The sequence below is a fragment of the Nanorana parkeri genome, unplaced genomic scaffold (genome assembly GCF_000935625.1).
Source record: "Nanorana parkeri isolate BGI_ZX_2015 unplaced genomic scaffold, ASM93562v1 scaffold1448, whole genome shotgun sequence".
Classification (NCBI taxonomy): domain Eukaryota; kingdom Metazoa; phylum Chordata; class Amphibia; order Anura; family Dicroglossidae; genus Nanorana; species Nanorana parkeri.
The window spans coordinates 20,262-40,762 of NW_017307716.1; the positions used below are offsets into that span (position 1 = coordinate 20,262).

The window sequence follows — 20,501 nt, forward strand, 5'->3', positions numbered from 1 at the left end:
GAAGCATGCTCCAGTTATGCTTTTTCTCTTCTATCTTCTCCCAGCAGTGGGTGGTCCTGGATGATGCCGTGCCCCTCTCTGCACCAATACACTGTGAGTGTAGGGCACTCTGCTCAGGGGCGGGGCCATGATGCCCTGCACTCACAGTCTTCCCTCAGTCTTCCAGCTTGAGTGACACTGGGCATCATTCAACTTGTAAAACTGAGGACATCTTGTGGTGACAGAGAGGTACAGAGGGTCAGGTTCAGATTATAGGGAAGTAATGCAACAAAAGTTTCTTTTTTAACCTTACCTCCTCCATTGAAAACAAGCCAAGAGTTTGCCTTTAAGTTACTAAAAGGTCCACTTTAAGAGAAAATTCATGCAAGGCTTTGCCCTTAAAGGAGATTTATGAGGTGGGTGCTTTTCACTCCACCCGAACATCTATACGGACAGGTTCTGATATTCTGCATCAGCACCAGAACTTGTGGTGAAACGTTTCCTGGGGCATGTCCCTGCTTTTGGAAACCCCAACATTGAATTTCTCCTATTTGCCTCCTTATGTACAGTTGGAAGGGTTTTGTTACGTCTGTTCAATTTTGCTACAAATAAGCCGATACCTTTCTGTGCACAAGGAAGGGGGGAGGAGATGACTGTGTTCTTGTGATCCATCAGAAATTAAGTAGGCAGGGCTGACACCACATGCTTAGACATTGAGCGCTAAAAATACAAAGGGGAATTTATCAAAACTGCAGCAGACAGAATCTGGAGCAGTTGCCCATAGTAACCAATCAGCTTCACTCTTCAGCTTAAGATTTGAAAATGAGAGAAGCTGATTGGTTGTCATGGACAGCTGCTCCAGATTCTGTCTGCTCCAGGTTTGATAAATTACCTTGTCAAAGAGCAGCTCCCTATATTCCTGCCACATCATTTATTTTTCTGTACCCGCATCATGTTTAAATCATGGGGAACTATTTATATTAGGGATGCACCGATACCGAAACTAGTATCGGTATCGGTCCCAATACCGAGTATTTTGGCGAGTACTATACTGGCCCAAATGCTCCGATACCTTTCACGATACTGGAACCTCCGGTCAGAGGGAGATTTCCTCTGACTGGCAGAGCCGCAAGGGAACATGGAGCCAGGAAACTGACTCCATGCTGATTGGCCGGGAAGCCGGCTTCCCAGCCAATCAGCATCGAGCCCTCCAAACAGATGTGATAATATGGTGACACAGCCTCCACCCTGCAGGCACCTCATTCCCCTCACATAGATCCTCAGCAGCATTCATTACCGTACCACAGATGTCCCTCCGACAGCTGGGCAGACACCTCTCTCCAAGATCTGCCCACGTCTCCTGTGTGTACAGCGCCAGCACCGCCGGCTTCATGCTGTTAGAGGATGTCTGAATGAGAGCGCTGGGCAGTCTGCGCATGTGCAGTAGCAGGCTGAGGCCCGATCACGCGGGTACTATACACGCAGGAGACGTAGGCAGATACGCGAGAGCTTGGAGAGCGGTGTCTGCCCAGCTGTCGGAGGGACATCTGTGGTACGGTGATGAATGCTGCTGAGGATCGATGTGAGAGGGGAATGAGGTGTCTGCAGGGTGGCGGTTGTGTCACCATATTATCAGATGTTTGGCCTCAATGCCGATTGCCTGGGAAGCCGGCTTCCCGACCAAACAGCATGGAGTCGGCTTCCCGGGCAATCAAGTAGCCGGGTGGCGGGTAATGACACGCCGCCTGGCTCCGATTGCCCGGGAAGCCGGCTCTATGCTACCGGAAGTACCGGTATTAGTACTCTGTATCGTCGAGTACCGAAATATAAATATCGATACCGAAAAAATGGTATCGGTACATCCCTAATTCACTTACTGTAGAGATGTACTAAATGTTTTGTGTTTTTATATGCTGCCTTGACATATACAAACCTTTGGGAGAGGGGAGACCCAGAGACTCCATTGATGAGACCCATCTATATCAAAGGCCTGACAACCAGAGTAGAGTTGCAGTATTGGGTCCATGACTCATCCATCCATCATATGCACGGCTAGCCATGTAACATGCATTATGCACATTGCTATGGGTCAGTCGTCCTGCTCTCCTAAGCACAGAATATTGTACTATTCCTCACCGCAGAGCTAAACAGAAAGCTGCCCATAGAAGATGCAATATTGTGCTCCGCTTCTGTGCTCGGTTTTCCAGATGTCAGACTGAAGACGCCTCAGAATTACCGGGATACAAATATAACCTTTGCATGGTCAAAAGGAAGCAGCAAACTCCTCCGTAGTCACAATTATAGTATAAGGCCTCATTTACATGGATGTGCTCGTCCATGAAGAGACCTGGACCCCAGAGGGACAGGTGCGGCGTCTCTATGACAGGATGTGGCTGCATGCCGACCCGTCCTCACACACCTATATCTGTACAGATGTGCAGGTTCAGATTGGCGTGTAGTTGCATCCTGTCAGAGATGTGCACAGAGCACCTTCCTGTGCCTCCCAGGTGCAGGTTTCTGCATGGATGCACACATCCGTGTGACTGAGGCCTAATAGTCACACTAGGGGAAAGTAAAACTGACGTGGTGTTCCTGCATTGTAACGCATTCAATATCAGTTGTTGGATCTATAAAGCGTAAGGTCAGAGGTCAGGTGTACAGTGCTCTCCGGCATTGCAAACTGTCACACTCCCCAAAAAGACCTAATTAAAGGAGAACTATGAGGGGAGTGATTTGCACTCATCCTCATAGTTCGAGCCGACCTGTGACAAAGAAGCTGTCACACGTCGGCAATATTTTTTTGGGAAGTGAGCGAACGCGTACCGCCGCTCGCTCACTTTCCGATCATCTCCCTGCAGAGAGCGGTCTCCGTCAGTCATGGCTGCCCACAGGGATTGCCCTCTCCGATCCCCCAGCACTGACTGGAGGAACGGACTGGGAAGGGGCGGGCACAGCTGGCTCTGCCTCTCGATAGGCAGAGCCAGCTGTCACTCATGCAGCTGGGTGGATCTCAACAGCATTGTCAGGATCCGTCCCAGCATATCACGGGCAATAGCCCCCTAAATACTGAGCTTTGGGTCACGGGAGGTTAGTATATGACCTCCCATGACCCTAAAGAGAACTATGGGGAAAAAAACACTTACCCCATAGTTCTCTTTTAACTGGCCATAGTGCCAATGTATCCTCTAACCCAGTGGTAGGCAAACTCTGCCCTCCAGCTGTGGTCAAACTACAAATCTCATCATGCATCTGTCTGTGGAAGTCATGTTTGTGGCTGTTAGAATCTTGCAATGCCTCATGGGATTTGTAGTACCAGCACAATGGCTGGGGGGGGGGCTAGAGTTTGCCCACCCCTGATCTAACCCTATAAACAAAGGACGGCTAACTATATCAATGGCTTTGCCTACATAGTACAACCCTATACCATCCATGAATCAGAGAGAATGACCAACAGGAACACAGTGATACTCTGTAGGGCAGAAGTCTGGAAAGGAGGAAGTAGAGTTTGTATAAGGATTCATTCTTGTCCATTGTTCTTTGTACGGACTTTACCTCAGCCCAGATTTCATTTTAGGGAATTTGGCCATAAGGGAACTCTAAACAGCAACTTATTGAAGCCTGACGCTTCTGGTTTGGTGCCTTTAGCCAAGTTGCTTTGTGAAGAACCGATTTAGAGGGGGGGGGGGGGGGAAATGTAGCCGGTGACATCAAGACACCTGATAGGCACATAGTTCTGGGGGTACAGACCCCAAATATAGTGAAACAAGGACTACGGCTGTCCTGGAACTTGTACTTTTAAAAGCAATTTTGCAATAGCAGCTTTTACACATTACAAGAGCGTGAAAGATTTCTTTACAGCCACTTTCAAATTTCAGCTGCATGCTTGAAGGCCATGGGCAATCATTCCGGTACCTAGTATTAATATAGGAGGTTCATATCAGTGACCCTGATGTAGGACCAGAGTCCCTATGCTCAGTGCTCACATTCTGTACTACCCGTTTCATTCAACCTGTAGACGATGGCTGGAGCAGCTCGGTACACATATCCCATCCTAGGCCCCATTCACACTGAGCGATTTTTGCAGCGATATCGCTCTATGTAGCTTCTCCAATCCATTTCAATGGAGCTGTTCACATCTCGCCGCTCAATATCGCTTGTAGCTTGACGCTCCTACATGACCCTTTTTGCTCCTGATTGCATACAGCCCAATAGGAAAAAGTCACACGATGTCACACAATATCGCACGCAGAAAATCACACGATTTTCATGTCGCTCAGTGTGAATGGGGCCTTACACATGACCATTCTTAAACCCTTATTCAGCTTAGTCATGGGGACGGCTGGGGGGGTACACATGTCATGCCAGAGATGTACACCAGAATCAGTGTTGTATTCTGAAAGTGATATTAAAGTCAAAAAAGTTTTTAAGTTACTTTAAATGCGGATTAAATCACTTACAATGGATGCTGCTCTTTGAAGTTTAAAAGTTTTACATTTCCTGTAGAATCAGCTGGTCCCCTAATACCCTGTTTTAGGGGGACACCTTTACCTTGCAGGGTCTTTGGAGCCACTCTGTTACCACACACACAGAGGCACAGTAAGGCAAACCACTCTCCTGCTCTCTGCACCCTTCTCCAAGCTAGCACATGGATGGCTTGGTCTGCTTGATCCCTTGTGATCTTGTACAGGACAGGAAGTTCAGGGAAGCAGAGCTGAGAGAGTTGAAGCAGTTTGGAAACACTGACTAGAAATACTTGTAAAAAATTTACATAAAACTCTTTGCTGGGCAATGTATATTGGTCCAGATTCATTATTGAAAAACAAAAGTCTGAGCATTTAATGCCATGTAACAGATTAGACATTTGTTTTATTGTAAAGAACCCATTGTGAGACCTATGGAGGCTGCCACTGTGATTGTCCCAGAAATGCTCATTGGCTGGCTGTTACCTAAAACCAAACAGATGAAATTCAGGGGGATTGCTTTTCTCTAGTTGAAGCTGTGACTTGGCAATGGGACAGAAATAAAACAAGCCCATCCCTAACAGTATATCCACTGTTGCCTGGCTTTAACATTGACCATCTGGTTTAATGGGTCACTCACCCGGAAGAAATCAAACTTTAGGTAGACCAGGCCTATTAACAGTAAATTTGATATATTTTGCACAAGCAGTAATAAAGCTTTAAAACATCAATATTTGTAGCTGCAGGTACTCAGGCATAATTCAGTCCCAAAGTTCAGTTGAAAGCCCTTTCAGCGGTAGAGTTTCATCTTGTTCCTTTACCAGCAGTGACTTGATAGCACGACCACCTTTTAACAGAAACTCAAACCAGAGCAAGAGAGGGGTCAGTAAGCTTTCCTACATGTCAGCCTAGGGAAACAAATTCCTTTAAGACAGCCCAGAGTTCGGATTTTGGTCATTTGACTTGCAGCAGTAATCCCGGCACAGTCTGGGGCCACTGAAACATGGTAGCTCCAGGACTACCTTAAAGTAGAATCAGGCGCTGTTGTCACTATAGGGATCTTGCTGGAAATTCAGCCCTTCAGGCAGAACCTTACCTCTACCCTCAGCAGTACACTAAACACAGCGGCTGGATTCACACTGTTCCACCTACATTGCAATGTACATACATAGGTGTGAATAGGCCCATAGTTTACATTTCACACTAAACCGCAGTGCATAGCTGTGAAGCAGCCACATAGGAACAGATGGGCTTTCTTGTTATGATATTTCATGCAGCTACATACATGGTTCTTGCAGCATGAATAGGTTCCTTAACCCTCTAAAACCAACAGCAAAGCTTGATATAGCACAGGGGTGGGCAAACTCCGGCCCTGGTGAAAATACAGCCTGTGGCTGTAAGACTCTTGCACTGCAATGGGGTTTATAGTTCCACAGTACCTGAAGGGCCAGTTTGCCCAGCCCAGGTATTGAGGTTGGGCTTCCTTCTGCAGATACTATGACTGACAAGTCAGCCTTTCTAACTTGCTGGACAAGTATGCATGTTAGAAGCTTTACCTTCAGACAGGCATACCTGGTTTAGGGCATCTGGAAGTACTAAAGACAGGACCCTTACATCAGTACTTTGTGCCAAAGAATTGGGCTAAAATGGATTCCACTCCTACCCATGAAGCGCAAGACCAGATGTACCAGACAGCAGCACTAGAAACTCTGGAAAGGAGTAAAAAGTTATAATGCGTGTGATCATAATGCAAAGTATGTCTTCGAAAGAGACTTCATTCAAAATGGCCACCAATGGTTGTATTTTTCAAGGAACAGTTTCACATTCATATCCCTACTCAAATTTTTCAGAGTAGGTAGGCAATGAAGAAATGCTCCTAAAACATGCCTATGGCCTATAGGCTTTTAGACATCATTTTCACCAACATTAGGTGCCTCCCATTTGTTAAATGTGAAATCCTTGGCTATTGTGGTTTTGTAGATCAGTTACATTCAGCATGAAACACCTGCACTTCCCTCTGTGCAGAGGCTTCCTGTAATGACCAGTCCCTGGCTGCTCTTTGCTTGTGCAGGGCGACTGGTCTAGTATCAACCCTCCTGTGGTTTCCTACAGAGTCTTTGGTAGTAGGACCTGCAGTGCCCCTTTCACAGCTCTGCTCCCTACACAGGCCACGTGCAGCACAGCTATTTTATCACTATTAATTTAACATCTGTGCTTCCTTTAATGAAGACACACACACGTGTGTGTGTGTGTGTGTGTGTGTGTGTGTGTGTGTGTGTGTGTGTGTGTGTGTGTGTCCAGTCTGGTCTCTATCCAGTTGTGATTTCCTGCAGCCAGACTGTAGCAGGAGGACCTGCTGTGCCCCTCCAAAAATCATGTGCAGCACAGCTATTCTATCACTACTTTTACATCTGGGTTCTCAGGGCATCTGACACTCATGTATATCCTTTGCTGATAAGAGGAATTCTATGAACATTTCATGACTGGAGCTTAGTTTAATGAAGACTTGTTGCAGCAGATTTTACTAACACAAGACAACCACCTGAACCCGTGTAGTTTCTGCCCATCAACACATGAAAGGAATGTAAATGAAACCACTTCTGCAGGACAATGTCTGAAGCAAACAGGCTTCAACCCCTTGAAAACAATGACAGCTTCAGTGTATTGGAGAGGTTTTATTTGGAAATGTGTAATCGATTCCCAGCAGTGGGTTCATCTTCACCATATGTTAAGGTTTTGCTTTTAAAATATTCTGGTCACCAGTTGAACACGGACGGTAATCAATCTCTTTGTATTAAAACAAAAAAAAACTAGAACAAAAATATATATATATTGAGACCTCACTCCAATGTCAGAACAGTACAGCAATCTCGAACCAAAGTACATCCAGGGAATTCTCAGCACTTACAAGGAAACCCCACACAAATATACAGCTATAGATTAAATATATATATGCAGCAAAGGGAAGGGGTGGGACAAGTTACAAGAGGAAAAGAAACAGCTGGCTCTTGTTTTAAAGTATGAACAATGAAGATTTTATATTTATAAATAAAACATTGAATGGCAAGAAGGAAATTACAATTCTAGATCATATTTTTACATGGTACTTTTGTTAGGAAACATCCACAGAAGATATGGGAAGAGAAATAAACACTGCACGCAGAAGAGGGAGTCTTGTGATTTGTGGAAGTGATGCCTGCTTCCTTCCCACAACACTGGAATCAGGACTCCTTATTGCCCTGAAGTCCACCCAATGAATATAGCTAGAGGGTTACACACAACAGTCACTAACTTACAATTGCGCAGTTACAGGGGAGAGGGAAAAGAATCTACTGAATCAGGGTGGGTGAAGGATGACTGTACACATGATAAAACCATTTTTTTTTGTAAGTGGCGATTTCTGGAACGTGGGGAAGAAATTTCTTCTTTTTATTTTGTGGAGAGGATAAGGGCCACAATCAGACCGTACAGACCCAAGACTTCTGCGAAAATGAGGATCAGGATCATGCCTACGAATAGTCGGGGCTGTTGTGCTGTTCCCCGCACACCTGCATCCCCAACAATGCCAATGGCGAACCCAGCGGCAAGACCACTTAATCCTACACTGAGGCCGGCACCTAGCTGTAAGAAGCTCCTAGACAAGGAAAGAGAAACGAAAGTTAGTTTCAGCTTAAAGAATATCAAAAGGAAATAGACTTCACATTACCTTAGCGTCCTGGGACCATAAATGTTAAAGCACAATTCTTGTTAGAATTACAGAAGTAGAATCTATATACAATGCATTACTTTCCAGAAGTTTCCCCTACATACTGTATCTGAACACTGAAGCCAAGGACACCGTACATTCATCTGTAGGCAGATCACATACATTTTTACAATCTACCTGCTGCATTCAGGTCATAAAATATCCAAAATGATACCAAAGAATACAACTTCTGAACTATCCCATGGCTTAAAGGTCAGATATATGTGCATTACCTTTGACCTGTAGACACCTTAACAGCAATCAAATTGTGGAAGAATGTCACAGGATGATTTTCCCCAGCCATTTGCCATTGTTCACCTATCAAGATAACACTGGTCACACAAACTGAAAGTGCTCAGCTGTGCGGGTTTACACCAGAAGGCTACAGCTCGCGGTATACCGAGACGCCGCTGCTGAAACGGATCCTGACAATTATGTCTGGATCCGCCCAGCTGCACGAGTGACAGCTGGCTCTGCCTATCTAGAGGCAGTTGTAACCGCCCCCTCACCCATCCGTTCTGTCAGTCAGGCTCTGCCGTGACAGGATCGAGAAGTGAGCGAACACCGGTATGTGTTCGCTCACTTCCCGATCCAACCTGTGACAGTCTCATTGTCACAGGTCGGCTAGAACTATGAGGCTGAGTGAAAAGCATTCACCTCATAGTTCTCCTTTAAAACCCCTGCCAGGTTATTGCAGACGTTTCCATTCACTTCCTGTAAAAAACACAACAAAAGAAACCTTCCCTAGACATGTCCCCATTTGAAGATCTCCCCTTACTACTCGTCATGAGGACACCTACCTTTGGTATTTTCTCTACACTTTCAGCAACAATTTTCACCAGTTCAAATATAAGGATTTGGTCCAGTGCAGCAATAACTGCTAATAAATACTTCTGATTAAGCAATAATCTCACATCTAGTAGATCGAAAAATGCCAACGAGATAAAAGCCTGACTCAAATTCCAGCACTGTCTGCAATTTTACTTATGACCCTCCGTAGCACAAAGCTATAGTAGAACCTCACCCACCACCCCAGTTTACTTCAGACAACAGCCATAGCCTGCTCCGGGACATGTTTCTGTTAACCTCCTCCAGACCAAAGTCCTCTTCATCTATGCTTGCCATGTCTGCACAAAATATAGGATCACCACTCAAATCACTCCAATTCCAGGAGATGAGCTCATACAAGTCCAAAAGTTCAAAGGAGTTCAAAGGAGTATAGTAAAAGTGGTGTAAAAACAGTCTGCGAATGTAGTACTAAAATAAGCAAGCACTTTAAGAGGGTGTTTAGCTGAGAAGTGTTGGGAGTGGTTTAGTGCCGTCATACTTTAAGACCTCTCAAGGCTTGCTGAAATGGCCTCAGTTATTGACAGATTTTTAGCGTGTGCATGCACCATTGTAGGTTGACAAAATCATGAGCCCGTGTCCCAGAAAACAGCACATATTCCATGTAAGAGATTTGAGCACAGTGTATAAATAACAAACCCACCTGTATAATGAGATTGCTGGTGTGAGAGAGTTTGCAATAAGCACTGCCACTACCAGTCCATAGATAGCTATGATACCAGCCATGACAACAGGAATGATGGACTTCATGATCAGCTCAGGCCTCATGACAGACATGGCAGCAATACCTGTGCCACTCTTCGCCGTTCCATAGGCTGCCCCCAATGCTGTGTAGAGAGTAAAAAAGGAAACAGTCAGTATGGTCATGGAAAGACAGACAGCCATTACAGTTCACACTTTAGTCCCATTACATGGAAGAGGACAATACGAGGGGTGCTACAGTACTTAGCAGCATCCAAATAAATCTCCCAACAGTAGAAATCAGTAAAAAGTGTATAGACAGACAGACCTTCACTCCGTGTTGCATGCAAGAGATACCAATGCACTGCAACAATGACCAGGCGTTCTTCACCTTCTACAGGTTTAAAAGAAAACTTGTATTTTCCATAAAACTAAAGCTTAATTAGTCGTACCCAAACTGGTTTTTAATTTACGTCCAGGTGCTCAGATGCATTCAGAGTTTCAAAACTACCTACTAGAATTTCTCTACCCCTATATCACCACCTGAAGGGACAGACTGATAACACAACACATTGTACAAGTGCTGCAACTGTCTCAGGGCGACTAAAATTTAGCAGTCCTTTAAAAGTAGGGACTTAAAAATGGCTTGCACCACTTTCTGGAGAGCTCTTTCAGTGTGTTCAAGTTTAGGTTAGAGGCATAATAGGCAGGTTGATGCAAAAGCAGGAAGGAGGAATTGGTGGGACACAGTAAAATCACCCTAAGGCTAGGTTCACACCTGCACTACACCCGGGATCACGCAGTCCTGTACAATGCAGGCAGCAATTTCCGCACAGCCCCATTGATTTCAAGGGGGTGACATCCACGCGGCATTTGCAGACAAAAAAGGTACATGTACGCTTTGAGATACTCTACGCATGGCTATTAAATCATGTTTTACAGTATTTTTTTTATTAAGGAACCTTTGTGGACAAGTTTGGAAGCGGCCATTGTCAGTATGTTAAATGTGGAGGCTTCCAGCATGTCATCCTACTCTTTGCCTTACCATCTAGAGAGGCTGAGTAGAACAAATATGCATTGTGGGAGTTTTCTTCTTTCAGATTTGATCACCACCACTGGACAAGCAGTTCACTGGAATGTGGTACCAAGTCACAGGACTGGAGCATGACCAAACCTTTATCTCACATGACTACTACAAAAGGCAGCTGCAGTCACAATTTCATACAAATGCCATTCATTAGTTTCAATAAAACTACCCAAAATGCCTAATGTGTCAATCAGCAACATCCTATTTTTTTTTTCTTCCAAAGTCTGGAGTTAGCAAATATAGTAGCGACTTTCCAGTAAAATAGGATATGAACTGCCTGGTCAATGCTTGTCAAATCTTGCAATACTCCAGTTTGCTGCTAATCCTGAAAGCCGATGTAAACCCTACCGGGCGAACACACCAGCAATTACTTTCTCACCTTTTCATCCTTTGTTGCATGTCAGTGCTGCCAATCTCCTGCAGCTGCTTCCCATCAACATGGATGTGTTATAGCAGCTGCTGGTCATTGCTCAGAACAGGCTTTCTAATAACATACCTGTGTAGTAAGCACCGGTACAGCGCCTATAGTCTCCACTGGACATGGGAAGTATTATCACCAAGTATATGACAGGGTGACAAGTAGCAGAACAAGGACATTTATATCAGGATCATCAGGTATTTTAATGAAGGCTATAGATGTAAAAAATGAGACTTGAAAGGGCATTACCATGTTAAAGCTTGAGACTTTAGTGATTGGAGGGGGGGACTGAGCTACCATCTAAAAACCAGAGTTGCAACAGTAAATTAGTCACCAACATTTGCTATGTTTAAAAAATGGCCTTAATGATTTGTCAGCAATTAGTTTGTTTAGGGAAGGTTATAACCCTGTTTATTTGTCATGTACTTAAGGCATTCCATATATTTGCGTGTTACATAGACAGGCTCTACTTCATGCTGTGCAGTAGTGGTGCACAATGGTTTTGCTCTGGTTGATCTTATTTCAAAAGGTTGAAACATGTCACTTTGCCCTCATGGCTGATCTACAATTCTCCTAAATCTAGTACACAAACATAAGCAAGCTTGGAAAAATGTGAAAGAAAAAAACGTGGACACTGTTCAAATTTCCCCGCTCTTGGAGATGGATGTGGACAGCACAAAACAAGGAAAAAAAAAGTTAAGACTTAGTCAAAGGGCTGGTACAAGGATTTCTTACAAAATATAGCTGTGCCAACAAAAATATTAGGCCCGACATGTCTGGGCTCTACCTGTGATTATTCTGGTTGCCTTGCTCATCCAGCGGCTTTGAATTTCAGCTCCAGAACATACGAGAAGATCAGAAGTCCTGACCATTTACTACTGAATCCAGGGAAGGCCGGGCACCACCTAGCACATTCAGGTTAGCGATGGCAGGCTACACATTTCTCATATTACCCGATTAGAAGGTATCACTACTTAGGGCCTATTAACACAAGTATACAAGATTACACAATTACATTCCAAAACCAACATACACAAGTTTGTTCAAGTCAGAGGCTCACCAAGTAATGAAAGTTTAAGAGTAGCCCTGGAACTTGCACCTTCAGACAAGTCTGCAATCGGATCTCCATATTTCAGCCTTTAATAGAGAACTATGGGGGTAAGCTTATCCCATAGTTCTCTTTAGGGTCACAGGAGTACATACACCAACCTCCTCCTGTGACTCAAAGCTCAGTATATAGCAGGCAATACTGAGCGCTGCAGCCAGGACAGATCCAGACAATGCTGTCAAGATCCACCCAGCTGGCTAATTGACAGCGGGCTCTGGCTATCTAGAGGGACAGCCAGCTGTGCCCATCGTCCCCTCCCATTCAGTAAGCGGAGAGGGGGGGGGGAGAATCCCTGCCTGGCAGTCACCACTCTGCAGGGAGATGATCAGGGAGTGAACAAGCAACGGTATGCGTTTACTCACTTAATGATCTATAGAGCCGACGTGTGACCGTTTCATTGTCAGACGTCGGCTCCAACTATGAGGATGTGTAAATCACTTACCTCATAGTTCTCCTTTAAGTCAGTCAATTCATAAATTGCATATGGTGCAGTCCATTACTAGCATTAAAAGCAGTTTGTTCTTCCCCCTTTAACATTTATATTACATATGGATCCTATCATTGGGGTTTCCATTTCAAGTGACAGCACTGTTCATTCTGCAGTGACGTTGCACAGCTGTGTTGTCACCATGTGGATTGGGTTGTTTTAAGCCGGGTTTTTTTTTAGACTTTGGGTACCAAACAAATGAAAGCTCAACTCTAGCCAACACTTAAAGCACTAACAGCAATAGGTCCCCCTCTTTCTGAAAAAGGGTTTTAAGCACATGAATAAAATCAGACTGTCGTAAGGACCCCCAGCAGGGTTGTCTGGTTAGTACCAACCTCGATAAATGCTGAATTAATGCCACTGACCTACTGCTTCATGTCTTTTTAAAAAATGCTCGACCCCACAAAAATGTGATAACCGTATATATACGCAAATATTTCACTTTTACATTACCACTCAAATCTGGACAATAAAACCTAGTTATGACTAATATCTTCCTCAATGTTCCCTCTATAAAGCATTTGCATGCTTTCAATAGGCTCAGTACAATCTGACTGTTCAAACAGTATAACCTGTAATTGCCTCACAACAGGCCTGCTGGAATTGCTTCTGATGCAGTGTACATACCGGCATGACACAATCAAGATAAAACTGTAAATATTGCTTGATGCCGCTTTTACTTGAAGATCATAAATTATCAGTGCCTGTTCACACAAGTGCAATTTGTCCTGCGTCTGCCACCATTCTACAATGCATGAGTATGGAAATCACATTCTGAAATGAGACTGTTCACATCCCTGCAACAAGAGGCTGTGCTTTCTTTGGGGCTACACATTGCAGTTTGGCACCGTTGGATCTAAAATGGGATTGCATACAAAACCCCCCCCAAAAAAAAGGTACATGCTTTTGGTGCTGAAAAAAAAGTCCTCAAAAGAACCCCAATGATGTACCAGTAGATATTGCTAGTCATTGGCCAAAAGAAAGATCAAAACCATGGATAAACAGTGCAAAATGCAGTTACCACAGCACTAGTGCTAGCCTAGCACAAGCTGTACGAAGTTTGGAGATACTAGGCAAAGATTTAACAAAAAAAAATTAACTTGTACTATAACATACAGAGAAGCCAAGTGTTCAAGTCTTTCAAATGATTACCTAGCAGAATTGCAAGTCATGTGTCACATTCCGGGGGGGGGGTTTGGAGTCACGTGATTGCTTTAGTCACTTAAACGGGAAATTCCTGTGTTTATGCGAAACCATAAACCACAAGGCATGTAGTGGCCGTATAGATTGTTAGGGCAGTTGTTACAATGTTCTCGGTTTGTTGGAGGCCCAGTCTATGCCCTTGCAACTTCAGGTTTATAACCACCATTAGATATAACCTGGAGCCAAGAGGTGACCTAGCTGTATTGTGCCAACTGTAGTAGAGAAAAAGCTGGGTCACCATGCTGGCAGGACTAATCTTAGAACTAATTGAAAATAAAAATCCTGCCAGTTAAAACAGCTCCCATGTGCAATTTTCAGAGTAAAATTTGATATAGTGTACATTCTAGTTATCCCTTGTGCAGCCAGTGAGTGCTCAAGTCTGATACTTTATAGCTGGTTTATTTCAGTGCAGTAAATGAAGTGGAAAACAATCGCCCTGTCCTTTCCTAGCAGAAGATAGAAACATTGATGGTAGAAAAAGACCCAAGTAGCCAATCAAATCTGCTTTCCTAACCTTGGTCCAAGTACAGATACCTGTAGGGTAAATGCTCCTATCTTCAGTCTGAGGAGCACCATGTCCAGGAGTTGGCACTAGGTCTTACCAAGGCCTCTTTCACACAGGTAGTCTGATCAGGTCCCCCAGACAGTTTTTCAGGCAGATCTGATCAGAAGCCCAATATTGATCTATGGGTAGCTGGATCTAAACCGGCACAAAAGTCAGTTTACATCCAAATGACCCCTGCATCCATCCAGGTCCAGAAAACCAAACTGAACAGGAGCTCCCCTTTGGCTGACCTGATTGGGACAGGGGACACGTCTGCAGACATCCAACGCCCCATATACCCAACATGGGTCTGATAAGTTAATTTTTTCCTCCCTCGCAAGATGGGGAGGGGGGTTATGGACACATGGATGCCACAACAGTTGGAACTGACTTGACCATGTGAAAAGGGGCCTTAGACTGTCCAGCATACACTACACCAAAATCTAGATGCAGCATGCATTAACCAAAACCTCTAGAATACTTGTACATACCCTTTTGTATAGCAGATGCATTAAGCTGCCTGTAGTTCCCTTGCCAAAGTTCACCACCCCAATTTTACAGGGCTAAGCAGGCCCTTCCTCGTCCCATAGGGTGATTAAGCGCTCAGACACCTACTTTACAGTAGGGTAGCATAGTGTGTGCCTTAAGGCTTAGTTCACACCAGAACCGCAGGTGTTTGCACACATGCGATGCGCTTTGCCATGAGTTTGTCACCGTTTTAGTGCGATTGATGCGGCTGTCTTTTTTGGGGCTTAAAATGGGATTTCAGGTGTTTTGTTGTGATCCATTGCTTTTACATGTGTTCCATCATGATCCGATGCAGCTAAAATAGTGCAAGCAGTAATTTTCTGGCTGCATCAGAATGGACTAGTCTGGTGTGAACCCAATAGGAAAGTATTGTGCTGCATTTCTCAGTACGGACTGCATCTGGTGTGAATGGGCCCTAAGAAATCCTAACTATGAGTCTTAGTGCAGCTCTAGTGGCAGCTCCCACAGCTCAAATGTGCCAACAAAAGCCAGCCTGAGGGTGCCTTCTGCAGCCTGACAGGTAGCAATTAGCAAGCCATATGGGTTGGTGTTTAAAGTCCTAACTAAAACCACTACAGATTCATATAAACTGACATTTCAAAATTCGCTTTATTCTTTCATGATGAAAGGGAATTCAATGTGTGCAGTGGAGGCTAAAAAGCTGAAGCAGTTTGAAATGGTTAGATCCCACAGGAAAGACAGTTACTTTAGTGTATTAAATTGAGCTAATAAGTAGAATATGTGAGAATTCCTTTGAGGGAGAAACTGCAGCTCAGAATCAAGTTTAGGATTTGACAATGCATGGAAAGTACTGTAGAAATGTGATTGTGTGTTCACTGGGTCATGGAGACCTGAACAGCACAAGAAAAGTCAAACAGAACTTGTAAAGCACAACATAGAATTATTCTTAAAGCAAGTCAAAGAAAAATATGGATGCACCGATACCGTTTTTCGGTATCGAGGAGTACCGATATTTCTATTTCAGTACTCACCGATACAGGGCACCGATACTTCCAGCAGCATAGAGCCAATGTCATTACCCACCGCCCGGCTTCTTGATTGCCCAGGAAGCCGACTCCATTCTGTTTGGCCGGCTCGATGCTGATTGGCCGGGAAGCCGCCTCCCCAGCCAAATCGGCATCAAGGCCGGCCAAACAGATCTGACAATATGGTGACACGATCCCCACCATGCAGGCACCCCATTCCCTCGAGATACTACAGATGTCCCTCGGCCAGCTGGACAGACACTGCTCACGGATCTGCCCACATCTGTGTGTACAGCGCCCATGTGATCGGCCCTCAGCCTGCTATTGCGCATGCACAGGATTTTTGAATGAGCGCTGGGCAGTCTGCACATGCGCAGTTGCAGGCTAAGGGCCGATTACATGGGCACTGTGCACACAGGAGATGTGATGTATTCTAATAGTCCCGATTTCCAGACCTCTAGTCCTGCTAAGTAATGCAGACATTAGCTGGTTGGAACTCCTTTGGTCACCATGAAGCTATATGGCTTGGGAGCAATACACTAGCTGTACTTTGAGCTGATCTCCCTCAGATCATCTCACTTTTTCTTGAGTCTAGTTTAAGCAGCTGGGGGTTGTTCTCTCTTTTGAGAGTCATCAAATATACCCAATTAAGGGGCTAATTAATTTTGGGTCTGAAGTCTACATAGTACATAGTTATTTATTTTTTTAAATGATATATGCCGGTAAAAAGCATTTTTGTGCCCAGCCCCATGAGGTGCGGCAGTACTAACCTGCTGTGTCGTCTTCTCCGTCTGCTTCAGCCACTCCCGTGTCACAGCCTAGTCATCTGCTCCATTCTGACCTCTTCAACAGGTACTCGTTTTATGTATTGGAGTATTTGCACGAGTACTCATGCAAATACTCGGTATCGCCACTGATACCGATGCTGGTATCGGTGCATCCCTAAAGCAGACCCATTAATGGCCAGGACTGCCTCAACACCCGTCTGCACCCTACAGTAATATTGAGGTAGTGACCAAGCTGAGGACCTTTACACAGGCAGCCACCAGGAGGAATGGGCCAGCTAGGCGGTCCACCAGCTATGTATTTTATTGAATACATAACCCAACATCCGCCCACACTTGTGGCTTCTTTACACACATCATTTGGGCTGGTGGATTTGAACAAGCAGTTTAAAAACCAAATAGGTTTTTTTTTTTTATGTGATCCACATCTTTTGTCATTACATGAAACTTGCACATTTGGTTGATGCACTAAGATGAAGACTAGCAAAAATTAAATTGCTGAACTGAAATGCCCATTCATACTGGCAGTTTTATGAATCAGCCATAGAAACAAAAGCCACTGGTACAGTCCTTGGAAAGTCAGTCCAATATTTACCTCAGGAAATACAAATTTGTTGAGGTCCTACAACTCATAAAACAATGTTTCATTACCTCTGAAGAGTAATGCAATCCAAAGCAATTACTGTATATACTCGAGTATAAGCCGTCCCGAATATAAGCCGAGGTACCTAATTTTACCACAAAAAACTGGGAAAAAGTATTGACCCGAAAAGCATAACCTTGTATGTCAGAGCAAAGAGTGTGAAAAGATAATACACAAATTATTTTAAATTGGTAAGGACAGACTTGCTGGTACCCCTACAAAGGATTATAATTGGAACATAGTGATAGTTTAAACATTTTTCTGTAATGTGCTCGCGAATCTTCAATCTTGTAATCAGTCAGCCCATTTTAAGGGAGAAAAGTGGTCACTGTGCTGTTGGTCCATGTTCAGTGTGGTATAAAAGCGAGGAGCGTTGTCTGAGGAGATCAGAAAAATTAAAGTTCACATGTCAAAGATAAATTGATAGAAGACCATCTCCAAGCAAAGGTCCATGGAAACATTGCCAGCACTAGCCACCCTGAAAAAAAAACTCTAGATTGAAAAGGATTGTAAAAAATGGTAGACAAAGGGCCAAGGGAAAAAGAAATGCAAGCAGAGCTCCAAGGTCGAGGTACATCAGTGTGATCACATCAGTGCCTTCAAAGAGACTCTGCTGTGGAAAAACAAGAGCCAGGCTAGAATTTGCCAAATTGCATGTTGACAAGGCACATTCCTTCTGTGAGAATATCCTCTGCACAGATTACACAAAACTGGAGCTTTTTGGCAAGCCACATCAACTATATGCTCAGATAAAAGAAATTAAAGCTTGTAAAGAAACACTGTACCCTACTGTGAAACATGGAGGCTCAGTTATGTTTTGGGCCTGCTGTGCTGCATTTGGCACAGGTCCATAGACTCTGTGCAGTCCACAATGAAAGACCATCGAGCAATTCTGGAGGAAAGCATGCTGCCCATTCTCATACAGCTCTGACTCGGGTCTTCAACGGGATAAATTACCCAAAACACAGCTAAGAGCACCCAAGAATGGCCATGAACAAAAAAAACTGGACTATCCTGAAGTGGACGTATATGAGCCACTAAAGGTTGTGCAACAAAATATGAGGTTAAGGACCCACTATTTTCATTAGTTTTATTTAAAATAATCTGTTTTGAGAACACCCCCCTCCCTTACACTTTGCTTTTTATATTTGACTAAATATGGAACAAGACAATGGATGGCAATTACTTGGGCAAATTCAAGTTTTCAGTTTTTTCATGGAAGGGAACAAACTTAGAATGGTTTATTCTAAAAGTTTCAGAAAAGATGAGAACGCTCAGCCAGGATTCACACATTTCCCATTTGAATCCTATTAAAAATGTGACTCTTGCGTTGAAGACCTAGAAACCATTGATTTTTTTTTTTAAACAAGATAATGTAGATTTAAAGGCTTCTAAGGGTTAAGAAGAAAGGGTTTCCACATACAGTGTCGTATGTACACAGAAAAACCATAGGTCACACACTACATACACAGGTACCGCTTACTGCTCTGGACTGCTACGCTATGGTTGCACATCCGGCTTCTTCACACAATGGGACTTCCACACTTACTGCTCCTTTTCACAATGCAAGTCTGAGGCAAACTCTGAACATATGGAGGCTGCTGTAAATCGTGGGCTTGTGCATACAAGTGGGGAAAAGAAAAAAGGAACAAGTTCAAAATGTTAACCACTTCTGGGCCACAAAGTGGTCCGCAGAAGTGGTTAAAACAAGAACACGGCTGCAGCTGTGTTAGTGTCATTTTTAACAGCCAGCAATGTCTGTTAATGTACAAGCAATCCAGCATCTATTTTTTGTACCGTGCGGCACCCTTCTCTCCACGGGGGCCACCATCGGATTCCCCGGGCTTGGCGGGTCAACGCGCAACGATTGGAGAAAGAGATTCAGCAGCTTCCAGCCGCTGATCTCTCCTCCAATCACTGGACCTGGGTGTGAATTACATCACTTCCGAGGTCACTAGTTACAGTCTCCTGATCTTAGAGCCAGGAAAAAGCTGGGGAAGCAGATCTGCTTCCTCAGCTTCTTTGGGGTCCCTAGGTGACATAAGGGGGTCTGAAAGAGGCCTGATGTCGCCATAAAGAGGACCCGTCAAACACTATCTGCTATTACATAGGGGGATTGTTAGCCCCGCTATGTGATGGCAATAAGGTTAGTTTAAAATCCCCCACCCCACGTCGCTTCGCCTACGTTCAAAAACAATTGCGCTACACATGTTACCTATCGCCGTGAACGTCTTGAGAGCAATAATTCTAGAGCCATCAATCACTGTTGGCACTAAAACTGATGAGCGGTAAAATAGTTTTTAAGTGTTCCCTATGGGAAAATTTGGGGTATTAAACTGTTTTGCGGTTTTACAGGCGAACGCAATTGTAAGGCTTGACATGTTTGGTATCCATTTACCTGGTGCGATCCTCATATTTCATATTTTACCAAATAATTGGGTATTCTGTTTGTGCACTAAATTTTAATTTAGCTTATCCTAAAAATACTGGTTTGATAAACATTTGTGCAAATACCATGCAACATAAAATGCAACTAGCCTCTTTTTATTCTACAGGGCCTCTACTTTCAGAACATATATCATTGGTTGGGGGTTTAACACTGTTTTCTAGTCAAAAAAGTATATTTTATCATGTGTGCGCAAATAGTAAGAAAATGCTGCAGACAGCAAGCGTTTAAAAATGCAATTTCTGGCTTTAGCAAAGCTGCAGCATTTGGTTAACATCTTACCAAATGTTTTCACAAGCTGCCTGGAATTGCGCTTTAAGTTCGCATTTTAGGTCCCTGAAATCTAACTTGTTGCCTACCAAAGACACACTAAGCACAACATAACAATCCAAAATATGGCTCATCTGCCAATCATAGTGGCTGGTGCCAATAATATTAGCAATGTTTCACACTATGGCCACCATCATAACCACGCTGCATTGTACTGCTTGTTCAGCAAAAGAGATTTAGTATTTAAACAAAACCCCTCATACTTGTGTGGATTTTGTCACTTCT

The 20,501-nt window shown here is 44.0% G+C and overlaps 1 protein-coding gene across 1 annotated transcript in view; it reads right to left on the reverse strand.

The window, feature by feature from the left end:
* Positions 1 to 7,447: 7,447 nt before the first annotated feature.
* ATP6V0C (ATPase H+ transporting V0 subunit c) overlaps positions 7,448 to 20,501 on the reverse strand; it is a 23,927-nt gene continuing 10,873 nt past the window's right edge. The window contains exons 2-3 of the mRNA XM_018570055.1: positions 9,674 to 9,857; positions 7,448 to 8,073 (exon numbers count right to left, since the gene is read on the reverse strand). Of these exons, the coding sequence (XP_018425557.1) occupies positions 7,869 to 8,073; positions 9,674 to 9,857 (389 nt within the window). The 3' untranslated portion in view covers positions 7,448 to 7,868. The remainder of the gene's footprint in view (positions 8,074 to 9,673; positions 9,858 to 20,501) is intronic.